This window comes from Enhydra lutris, unplaced genomic scaffold (genome assembly GCF_002288905.1).
Source record: "Enhydra lutris kenyoni isolate GAN:26980312 unplaced genomic scaffold, ASM228890v2 scaffoldscaffold22, whole genome shotgun sequence".
Classification (NCBI taxonomy): Eukaryota; Metazoa; Chordata; class Mammalia; order Carnivora; family Mustelidae; genus Enhydra; species Enhydra lutris.
The window spans coordinates 4,673,298-4,685,502 of NW_019154106.1; the positions used below are offsets into that span (position 1 = coordinate 4,673,298).

The 12,205-nt window shown below is 60.5% G+C and overlaps 1 protein-coding gene across 1 annotated transcript in view; it reads right to left on the bottom strand.

Moving 5' to 3' along the window:
* Positions 1–12,205, bottom strand: part of LOC111149489 (LDL receptor related protein 5) — a 138,888-nt gene that overhangs the window by 37,280 nt on the left and 89,403 nt on the right. Inside the window, exons 9-10 of the mRNA XM_022506587.1 lie at positions 6,161–6,557; positions 4,614–4,785 (exon numbers count right to left, since the gene is read on the bottom strand). Coding sequence (XP_022362295.1) covers positions 4,614–4,785; positions 6,161–6,557 — 569 coding nt within the window. The remainder of the gene's footprint in view (positions 1–4,613; positions 4,786–6,160; positions 6,558–12,205) is intronic.

Sequence of the window (12,205 nt, forward strand, 5' to 3'; positions counted from 1 at the left end):
CGGAGACCGCCGACCCCAAGCCAGACCCGAGAGAGAGCTCCTGTCTGCTTTGGGAGATGAGACCGACTGACAAACAAGTGAGGTGGTGACGATAATGGTGCTGGGGACCCGGCGGCCAATCCGGAGCACGAGCACTGGCCCGGTCTCGAAGGCGCTGCAGCTTCTGGCCGGAGATGCGGCCTCCAGGTGGGAACCGGGATGTCAGCATTCTGGAGAAGGCGAGTCGTCCCCATGCAGGAGACCAGGGCATGTGGCGGGGGGATCTCTGGGCTTCTGAGGGAGGGGGCTGGGGGCGGCTAGGCACGTGGACTTGGAGGGCACTTGGGAGGGAAGGAGCTGCCCAGGGTAGGGGGGAAGGGGGGCCCACGCTGGGCTGTCACGAGCCTGGTGTCTGCCAAGTAGCAGGGACAGAGGCAGGAAGGGCCCAGCGTCTGCCAAGAGCAGACAGAGAAGTGTGGGGCCCCAGCGGCCACTGGTTAGAGACAGCTCAGGGACAGCAAGTCCTAGGGGCTTTTATGAATCCGGCTGACCCGTGACACGAGACCTAAGGCCTGTGGCAGGTCGGAGGAGGAGAGCAAGTGTTTTTGGGGTGGGGAGCCCCACAGGGTGGGGAGGGGAGTGCACAACCAATGGTGGCCGTGGGGACACCGGAGGCCGGTCCTGAGGGCGTGGCCGGGGTCGTGGGGAGGGCTGGGCCCCAGGGCTCTAGACTTGGGAAGATGGGTTAGGAGGTGTCCCAGGGAATTCCTAGCCCAGGAGAGTGGGACACACAGCAGAGGCAGCTGTGGGGACACAGAGGGGAATCGGGGGCTGTGTCCATGGACCTCAGCCCCCACCTACCCCACGTGGCTCCAGCCTGCAGGAGGGAAGTTGGGGCGCCTCCCAGAGTGAGCCCGGAGGGAGCAGCCTGAGCCAGCCCCCCCCGGGGGGAGCCACCCCGCAACTCCCAACAGTCACAATGGCAGCTAGCGGGCCAGCCGAGGGGCTGGCCTGGACCTGACGTGCAGGACAGCTGTCACAGACAAGGCCGGCAGGAGGGCCCACCTGCAGGGCGGCCCAGACTCGCCCGCAATTTGGCCTGTCCCGTAAGTCGCATCCACATGCCACTAATGCCATCCAGATGAATCCCCGCGTCACCAGTCCGGCCCTTCCAGACCTTTGTTCTCCTCCTGGTTCATCCAGGGATTAGCCACAGCTGCCCTATAAAGTCCTTCTCAGGGGCCTGGTGGGCGGGACACGGGAGCCCGATTACCTCTTCAAAGGGACAGCCAGTTTTCACTGTTTGCAGTTCCTTTCTTCCAGAGCCTTCCCTCCGCGTTCAGAGCCAGGCCGAGCGCACAGCCAGGCTGCACAAAATCCATCCTCCCCATCAAAGGCAACCGCGCGAGGAACGACTGAGGCCAGCACTCCGGCTCCTCAGCACTGGCCCAGCTGTTCCGTTGTCACTGGGTATAATTTCTGGGAAACGTCACCACTGCTAGAAGCATGTCCTGTTGCTGCCCTAGCCTGGTTTATTCCTCCCCAGACCATCCCTCCCACCTGGAAACTGGAAAGTAAACACAGTCCCTGGTCCCTCAGCGGTTCCCCTGGAAGCTCCGGGGATCCTCCGTGACCGTCAGCACGAAGCCTGTTGCCTGATTCAAAGCATGGTCCTGAGGGGCACAGCAGAGGAACAGCTGTTGGGCACACATACCGAGCTGGCCCAGGAACCTGGAACAGAGCCAGCACTCCGCAGGCGCTCGCAGCAAACTCCGGGACCCCAGAGCGAGGGCCGAGAGGCCACAGCAGGAACTTGGAGGCAAGGCCCCTAGCATGCTTGGGCCACCTCCAAAATGTTCACACCTGTGTCTGGGGTGTGTCCCCACTGAAAAGAATGCTAGAGTCCGAGAAGCCAGCACGACACTCACCTGGGGCATCCCCACTGCGGGGAGAAGACACGCTGAGCTTACGTGAAGGACGGTCTCCACGTCCATGCATGTCAGCAGCGTCTCCCCACTGCCCCCGAGGCAGGGGTGGAGGGGTGCCCGGCACAAACCCCGCAGCTAGGGTCAGCCCTGGATGTGTGGGAGGTGGCAGCGATGGGCTCCGCCGGGGTCCGCATTCCCAAAGTGTGTGCCACCAGAGCCAAGGCGGGGAAAGAAAGGGACCCTCAGGCATGTAGTTTGAGAACACGGACACACCTGCATTTCCCAAGTCCACTTGATCAAAGATTCCCAAATTCTAATTCTGCAGCGTCTCTCTTCACACTTTCCGGGGATTAGCTCCAAACAGGTAACACACTCGGCGCGCGCGTTCCTGGTCTGCCTGCGTGGCCCCGTGCAGATGAAGACTCCGTCCCTGACTCCGGGCCCTCCCTCTCCTCACGCTACCATGACGGACCGTCTTCCTTGGTCGGTAACCCTTGAAACCGCGCTCCTACCTCTCCGCAGCCTCACACCTCTTGACTTCTGTCCCTTCTACTTAGTGGTTACCAAGAGGATAACGTTTAGATTCTGTCTGGAAACCTGACGCTGTCTTAGGGCTTTGTCTGAGGATTGGTTCTAAAAGTGGAAAGTCAAAACCCACCCATGTGCCACATGACCTTGAGCAAGGTACCGTCCCCCTGGACCTCAGCTTCTCATCCACGAAGGGGGACCATGCCACATACCTCCAAATACTCTTGGGGGACAAACAACCTTTCACCCGTCATCGGGAAAATGACAGTCAAAGCCAGGGGAACCCCAGCGTGGCTACGGTCGGGATAAAGGGCGTGGAACGTTACAGCGGCCAAGGCCGTGCAGAGAGAACACGCGCTGCCACGGACAGACAGCGCGGAGCGGGGCACGCCGCGGACCACTCTGACGGCGCGTTCGTGAACCACGCGTAAAACCCCCATGTGGCCCAGCAGTTCCGCTCCTCCGTGTGCTCCCCGGAGAACTAACAACAGGCGCAGACAAACTCGCTCGTGGTGCCCTTGACAGCCTCGCTCGCGGCAGCCAAAAGGGGGAAACAACGCAAATGCCCATTAACAGACGGGTGCGCAGTGTGCGGTCCGTCCGTACGACCCGTGTCACTCGGCCACAAAAACGAAACGAAGACAGGTGCCACCGTGTGGACAAATTCCAAAAACAACACGCTGCGTGAAGAAGCCAGGCAGGGAAGGCTGCGCGCCGAAGGACCACACTCGCATGAAACCTCCGTGACAGCCAGCCCCACGGGGACCACAGGGACCGCAGGAGATCCGTGGGTGCTGGGGGCTGGGGGGGGGGGGGGGAGACCAGGACTGGCTGCTTAATGGGCACGGGGTCTCGGATGACGAAAACGTTCTGGAACGGGGCAGCGGTGGTGGCTGCTGTGGTTCAGCTCTGTGAACGTGGGCAAGGCCGCTGAATGGCACACTTTAAAATGGTTAAAACGGCCATCGTGGGTCACGTGTGTTCCCACAGTAAACGGCCACAGCACCCCACCATGGGAGCACACGGAGCCACGCCTGTTACTGTTCGGCAGCGTCAGCCAACACACGTCCCTAGGCCCCCAGCTGCTCCCAGGGATGGGTGGGGTCCATGGGGCGAAGCCTTCTTGGTTGACCCCAAGGAAAACAAGGGTCATGCCTTCAGGCTCAGAGGCTCGAGAGAAACTCCCTTTAGCAACAGGGTCATCTGTAGGGAATCCGGCAGGAACTGGCCACTCGGACAGCGACTTGGGCGGGAGAGGCACCTACCCAGCCCGGAGTCCCCTTCCAGGAGCGTGGCAGGAAACCCTGCGACCCAGGCGCACGTCGGTCTCCTTGCTCCCGCCCTCCCCTGGCAAGCTGCCTGGTGGGGGGCTTCCCCCAAAGCCAAGAGAGGAGCAAAGTTTACCCCCAGGTGGGGTGGTCCATAAGCAGTAATGTGACCAGCACTGAGGGGAGGCGTCCACACCGAGGACGGGCACATACGCCGGGGACTTCCCTGCTATGGGGACGAATCGAACGACTGTCCCGAGAGCACCTCCAAAAAGTACACCTACGAGCAAAGAGCAAGTTGCCAAAGAACACATCTGGACATCGCTTAAATTAATCACACGGACTCACACAGAACAGGATGATGCACCGTTCCGGGAGACGTCCACCTGGCAAGAGAAAACGCTTGGGAACGCGTCACCAGATTCAGAATGGTGGTCACCTGGCTGCCACCACGTTGGTAAGATTTTCTGTCTTATGCTGCGTGGTGGGCATGTGCGTGTGAGTTTTCACTAAGATTTTGTGTTTCGAGGGACACCTGGGTGGCTCTGTTGGTTAAGCAACCGACACTCTTGATTTTGGCTCAGGTCACGATCTCAGGGTCATGAGACCGAGCCCCGCGTCGGCCTCCGTGCTCAGTGTGGGGACTGTTGGGATTCTCTCTCCCTCTGCCCGCCCCCTGGCTCGCACACACACACATACACACACACACACAGGAGTGCACACGCTCCCTCTCTCTTTCTCTAAAAAAATAAAATCTTAAAAAAAACCCAGCAGAGCAAAGGCGTCCGTCCGCTGCCTGCCTGGTACACGTCACGGCTCCAGGGGCTCTGGGCCCACCGGGCTGTGCCAGGCAGCACAACCTTCATCAAACAGCTTCGGGAACCAGCGCCCACCGGTGGGGAGGACTCACCTCGATTTTGTCCGTCTTGGCGTCTCCCCAGTACAGCTTTCCCTCCTGCAGGTCCAGGGCCAAGCCGTTGGGCCACCCGAGGGACGTGTTCACCAGGACGTGCCGCTCCTGCCCATCCAGGTTGGCGCGCTCGATTTTGGGGTTCTCCCCCCAGTCTGTCCAGTACATGAGGCTGGAGAGAAAGCACATGTCCTTGACGCTGTCCGTCCCGTCCCCACCGCACGCCCAGGGCTGAGGACCACGCTCTCCCTATCCTGAAGGTTGCTCACGCAGTGCTGGCTCCCTGCCCACATGAGCGCCAAGTCCCCCACATGCGGGACCAGGGGCTCCATAGGAAACGGGGTTGCCCACAGCATGGGCTTCACGACCCGGCATCCTGGGACTAGAAGGGGGCAAGTGGGACCCGTCTCCTCTCCTGCAGGTGGGTGGACGGCAGATGTGCTGGGAGACCCATGGGCCGTAGGGGTCGAGCACTGGGCAGGGGGCCCACGTGGAACGGAACCTTCCTCAAAGAGCCGAAGGGCTCCTGTGCACAAAGCGCAGGCTCCACGGGCAGACAGGCCACGAGGCCCAGCTCTGCCAGCAGGCACCTTGAGCGGGTCACTGTGGGTTCTGCGCCTCTGAGCAGCACCTGACAGCCCCTGCCAGGGACCACGGTGACAACCGCTGTGGCTCTGCTAGTCCCCACAAGGCACAGCGCCCAGGTCTCCCTTCTGTCCTTCCAGCTCCTCCTCCAGGCTGTCACCGGGATACCATGCGGCATCCTGCACGGAGGGCCAGAGGCTCCCCCTGCAGCCCCGGCTCCACCCGCCAAGAGCTCCAACTCTTCCTCCTCCCCCCGCCACTCTCCTGTTGTTGGTCATGAGCCCCCAGGAAGGGGGCTGCTACCTTGCTCTGAGCTGCAGAGGTTCTCGGAAAGGCTCCTACATCGATGGACAAGCTGTTTTCACAGAGTCCCATAATGGAAAGTTGGAGCCACACTGCCTGGTCTGATCCCAGCATCCTGCTATGTGACCTTAGGTGAGTCCCTTAACCTCTCTGGGCTTCAGCTTCCTCTACTATACAACTGTACCCATCTCCGGGGGAGAGAGGAGGAGGTAAAGATTCACCGTGTGCAATGCTCAGAAAAGGTCCAGCCCGTACGTCGTTAAGTACATCCCATCATCAGCCTAGAAACCACCCTGGTGAACCATTCCATTTCATAGGTGAGAAGGGTGAGGCCCCTGGAAAGCAATGACTCCCCCCAGCTCTCCAGGCCCTGTACACACGTACACGATGTCATAGCATCGCAAAGTCTGGGCCCTGGACCAGCAGTAGCATCCCCGGGGGGAGCTTGTGAGAAATTCAGGTTCCCAGGCCCCGCCCCAGACCTCCTGAATCAGAACTCCGGGGAGGGGCCCAGACACCTACATCTTAACAAGCCACCTCTGGGGCATTCTGATGCCGGCAAAAGTTCCAGAACCACTAGTATCTCTCACTTCTGACGGCCTGGCTTCCAGCCCCCCCACCAGGTAGGAGGTCCAATCCCCCCCCACACACACGCTTACCCCATCACAGGGTGCAGCACAATGGCCCGGGGCTCGTCCAGGTCCTCGGACACCAGGATCTTGCGGGAGGTGCCATTGAGACGTGTCACCTCGATGCGGTCAGTGCCCGTGTCCGTCCAGTAGAGGTTGCGGGCCACCCAGTCGACTGCGATGCCATCGGGGTCGTTGATCTCGGTGTTGACCAGCGTCTGTGCCCCTGACCCGTCCAGGTACGCCCTGCGGATGGCCCGCACCTCGTCGTCTGTCCAGTAGACATAGCCCTCCAGCGGGTCGTAGTCGATGGCAATGGCATGTCGGATATCATCAACCTGCAGCACGATGTCAGTGAAGTCTGGCGTGTCCAGCGAGATCCTCCGCAGGTCCGTCCGCCGGGCCAGCAGCAGCACCTCCTCGGCCCCTGTGGGAGCGCATGAGGTGGGGTCAGAGGCCGGCAGCAGGACAGCGGACCAGGCCTGCACTGGGCATGGCAGGGAGGGGCTCAGCCAGCCCCCGGGGTCAGAGCTTCCGCGCAGCCACCAGTGACTGTAGGTAACACTCGCTGTGACCCTCCTCCGTGGTCACTAGCTCATCCTCGTGAGGGCTCTAGGAGACCAGCACTGTTTGTATCATCACAGTATCGAGGAGACCATGTAGGCACAGAGAGGTCAAGCAACCAGCCGAAAGCCACACAGCCACCTGACCTCCACCACCATGGAAGAGCTGCTTCACACTCAGTGTCCCTTCACCCCTGCAAGCTCCTTTCCTGGCCACAAACCAGTTCCAGATGCAGGTCCCACGGAAGCACTGGGCTCCAGACCGCCACTGGCAGCCACACTTCTCAAAGTCCCCACTGGGCCGCACCTTCCACGTGCTCCCCCTTCATGGCTCAGGTCAGATGCCACTTCCTTATGAGGCCCCCCCACCCCGCTCACCCCTCCAAGGCAGCTTCATACCACCTAACGGCACACATCACTGCACGGTCTGATTCCTTCCCACATGACTCTCTCACTGACGAGGGCAAGCACCAGGGGACGGGTGCCCCGGGCTCCCTCTGCCACCCCAGCCGAGTTAACATCTCGACTCCATCCTGGACCCTCCCTGCTGGGATTTGTTGGAACTTCCAGGACAAACAGCACAGGGAGCCTCACGGCACTCCCCAACCCTGACCGGGACACCCCTGGAGGCTGTGTGCCCTCCCCCAGAGCTGGGTCCTTGTCCCCTCATTCATTCTGGCCCTTCTGGTCTGAAGGACTCGCAGAACCAAGTTTAGGCCCAGAGACCCCTTCTGGAACTTTGGGACCACTTGCCCGGTCTGATGAAAGGCCCAGAATGGGGAAGGACCCGCCTCAAGTTATGTAGCAACACAGGATGGGGACAGGGACAGAACCAGCCGGGCACATCCGTCAACCTCAGGCCCCCAGGCCCAGCTCTGCAGGCAGCTGCCTGGTCAAGCCACAGCCCTCAGACAGCAGACTCTCTCCGGCGCCTGGTGCCAACTTCTTGCCCCAGTGGCAGAGCCCTCGGAGCCCAGTGCCTCGCAGAGTCCCCCCGGGGTCCCTGACCTGCATTTCAAGTAAGGGTGGGATGGGGATCCTCATGGTCTCACTCCAAGGTGCACAGCTCATCACCCAATTCCTCCACTAGAGGGCGACACACGACAGCAATAGTTTTCTGAGCCCAGGGCTGGGAAACTGAGGCAGGCAGTGCCCAGAAGGCACCCCAAGTGCGTGACTGCTTTGGAAACTCCGATACCCAAATTCAGATTTGGCCCTGATATGGTGTGCATTGGAAGGAGGGGAGGGGAACTCTGAATTTTAACAAATTGTCTTCCTCGGAGCTCTATTCCCAAAATGTTCTGTTGACATCTGACCTGTCCTTCAAGGCCCAGGTCCCACACCTCCCCCTCCTCCTCCAGGAAGCTTTCCTACCACCCTTACACCAATGGATGGGCTGGCCACACACACACACACACACACACACACACACACACACACACACACACTTCATGGGCACCACACTTAATGTTTCACTGGGATTCGTGCACATGCCCCCTCGGCTCTCTGCAGACCCTGGGCCACACCCAGGGCAGGTGCTGACATCCTTAGACAAGCGGGGAGAACGCAGGGCAGTCAGGCAGAGAACCTGACTCTGGACAGGTCTCTAACCTTCTCCGGGCTCTGGTCTCCCCATTTACAGTGAAAAATCAGCCCAACCTGCTGGTGTTGTGAGTTTCTATCTGGCTCTGACATCAAGGGAACCATAAAACCAAACTCCGGGAAAGGCTCTGGCTTCATCTCCCATGATGGAGGGACAGGGGATGCCCCTCCAGGGCACGGCCAGGAAGAACCCCGTCCCAAGAGGGTGTCTACAGACCCATCCGAAGAGGCTGTCGGGCTCCCGAGTGGAGGCCAGGGCAGCTCACCATGCAAGGCGGAAGGGTGTGTGTCAAACCCCACTTTACCTCAAGCAGTACTTCCTCCCCAGAGAAAACACTGGTCCCCGAGGGGAACCAACGCTCTGTCCCAAAATACATTTTTTTTTAAGATTTTTTTTTTTTAACTTGAGAGAGAAAGAGCATGCGTGGGAGGGAGGGGCAGAGGGCGAGGGAGAGGGAATTCCAAGCAGACTGCTTGCTGAGCACGGAGCCTGAAATGGGGCTCAATCTCACGACCCTGAGATCATGACCTGAGCCAAAATCAAGAGTCGGACGCCTGACTGACTGAGCCACCCGGGTGCCCCACAAAATACCTCTAGCACCTGTTTCCCCATCCCTGTACCTGGGGTCCTCCAGACACAATCACCTAAAATAGTGTGAGCCTCACGCCATCCCAGAGGTATGACTATGCCCCATTTTACTGATGAGGAACTGAAGGCACAGAGAGGTTAAGCTCCCCGCGCAAGGGCCCACAGGAGCTAGTGGGGAAAAAAGGTCCCGCAAACACTTGGCTCTCACCAGATGGCACGCAGGAAGCCCGGTGCTGGTACGCCGCCGGCCAGCTGCCTCGGCCCCCCAACCAGGTCTCTCTGCGACAGCTACTTTAGACCAGGAACTGGGGGTAGGGGTGGACAGGCACAGGATCCCCCCGGCCCCGCCGGTGCTCCTGGGGTCACACACACAGGGCAGAGCCCTTCAGGGAGGAAGAGCGTCCGTGAACGGGTGCTAGGAAGGAGAGCCGGAGTTACAGGTGGGCCTGTAAGGGACCAGCTGAGACGGGAGAATCCTGGCCTCCGGCTCCAAGAACCTCAGATTTGTGCAGCTGTGAGCGTGTACTAGACTCCGGCAGAACGTCCCCGAAGGGCACAGAGCCATCGGGGACCCCAGCCCTCCATTAACCAGGTCAATACAAAGCCTCCAGCACACCCCACGGCCAGGGAACCCCATTTTCAGCGTCTCTAAGTCTCTATGACTAAGGCAGTAATTAAATGCCAGGATAAATCTGTAGGTGATAATTGACTCTGGCGGGGGGGGGGATGTCTGACACCCCTTGGGCTGCAGAGCCTTTGAAGTTTTTATTTGAGCTTGGCCTGGAAGACGGGGACCTGCGGATGAGAGCCCCAGCCTGGCCCGCTGCCTGAAGCACGGAGGACCGGAGCTGTCTGTCCAGGACCAGGCCGGCGGTGGGGGGGGGGGGGGGGGGCAGCTGCAGAGAGAGAACTCCCTGCCTGGGCTCCGCGGGCCACTCACCGAGGCTCCCGCTTCCGGGGGACCTCCAGGGCTGTTTGCACCCGGCCTCGGGCCCCCAGGTGGGTGTCGGGCACTGGGCCCGGCCGGGAGGAGGGGAGGCCACCCCCTTCCCTGGGACCAGACACGGATTCTGGGTAGGGGTTTGTCTAAACACCAGGGAAGTAAATTGGTTAGAAACTAACAGTTGGCCAAATGGCTTTCTTTGGGGTTGTTCGAACAAACAGCCTGCCCCACAGGGCTGCCAAGGAAAGTGAAACCTTCCCCTTGCCGGCTGGGCAGCCGTCCCTGGAGCCTCCTTCGGGCGGACTCCTGACCTCTCCCTTTCCTCCCTGCACGCACAAGCGCAGGAAAGAAGGGCAGCGCCCCTGTCCTGGGGCCAAGAGCAGGGCACGGACCACAGGCCCGGCCAGGGCACAGCCTTCCTGGCAGCGGGCGTTCTCAAAATGCAAAAGCAGACCCGAGGGATGACCCAATGTCACAGGCGTGGCGAGTTCAACACCATCCCTGCCTGCCAACGTCCCTCAGGACCAAGCTGACTTCCATCGCAGGGCACCGTCCCAGGGGCTACGGGAGCAGGCGGGATGCAGGAGAAAGTCGCCGTAAAACACCAGCGCCAACGGGGAGCGGGGGGCCTCGTAACGGCAGAAACGGACTCCACGGTTCTGGAGGCCAGAAGTAAACGCCCCAGGTGCTGGCAGGCACAGGCTCCCCCGAAGGCTCTGGAGATGTCCTGGGCTCTTTCAGCTTCTGGTGGTTACCAGCAGGCCCCAGATGTTTCTTGGCCTGTGTTTTCACCACTCCAACCCCTGCCTGTCTTCACACGGCCTCCTCTCCTGCGTCTCTGGGTCTCTATTTCCTTCTTATAAAGGTCACTAGACATTGGACTCAGGGCCCACCCAACTCCAGGAGGACCTTATCTTAACTTGGTTATACCTGCAGAGACCCTGTTTACGAGATAGGGCCCATTCACAGGTTCCGGGGCCTCAACACATCTTTTTGGGGGACACGACGCACCCCACAAGCGGAGGGGAGCAGAGGTGAGAGGAAAGGTTCTGTGGAAGGACAGGCAGGTCCAAGGGCCAGGGGGACCTCCGGAGCACACAGGGTCACTGCTGCAGCCGGGATGGGCAGGAATGGGGCTGGCCCACGTGCGCCGTGCACACTGGACGCTGGGACAGCACTGAGCCCGTCGCCGTCTACAGGGCAGCCTCGTGCAAACAGCACGCTCTCCGTGCAGCAGGGGCCCAGCCACAAGACAAACAAGAGCCTCCCCGAACAAAAGCCTGGCAGGAAACACACACAAATGTCCCCAGTGGCTATCTTTGGCCCATTCCCGGCCTTCCTTCTGGTCTCCGGCGGGGTCTGCACACGTGTGCTGCAAGGGACCTGCCTCTGTGGGCCAGGCTTCATGTGGGGACACCAAAATTCGAATTCCCTATCCTTTTCCCACGTCACAAAACATTCTTCTTGTGGGTCTCTTTTCAACTTTGCAAAAACAGTCGCACAAAAGCAGGTAGCAAGCCATGTGGCCCTCCAGCCGGGCGAGGCTGTGGGTCCCAGGCCCTCACGTGTGCCTGTCAAAACAGGCGACGGCTCGTCCTAATTACAGCGGAAGCCGTGTCAGGAGGGCGAGCGGGGTCACGGGAACTCTCGGGAGCCCCTGCTCGATTTTCCCGAAACCTAAAACAGCCATACAAGGCAAAGTCTATGCCTCATTTAAGTTCACTGAGAGGCGTCCAAGTCAAGGAAAAAACCACCCAGACCTCGGCAACAACCAGGAGAGACGGGTGACCTGAAGAAGATTCCAGAGGGAAAGGCCAGCCGCTCAGTGGGGCTGTGGCAGGGCCCCCGCCTCCCGGAGGACTGTGCCCGGCCCGCGCTTCCTGGACGGCGGCGTGGCTCGGGGACCCCGTGACCCGCCAGTTTCCCCTCTGCAAGCCCAGCTCGAAGCAGCCGCTGGACACACAGGCGGGTTCCTGGCTGGGGAGGGTCACCGTGGCCTCGCGATCACAGCAAAACCCAAACCCGCAGAAAAAGGCCTGCGGCACCGTCCATACCCCACAACCCAAGAGCAGCGAAAAGGGCCCGCGAGAGCACCTGGCTCCGTGGCAGGGCTGGGGGAGGAAACGCCCGGCAGGCGGTGGAGGAGGTCGGGCACGGCGGGGCCCCCACGCGATAAGGGCCTCGTGCCAACCCAGATCTGAACGCAAGCAGAGGGGACAGGAGAGCGTCACCTCGGGGCGGCCACATCGTGGGTGGCTTTTATTTTCTGTTATTTTGTGGGATGCTGTCCTTTCAAGGGTGATCACGAATGTTACTTTTCAACCAGAAAACATCAAGACTTTAAAACACGGTGCCCGGGCTGATGTGGAGAGGCCTCG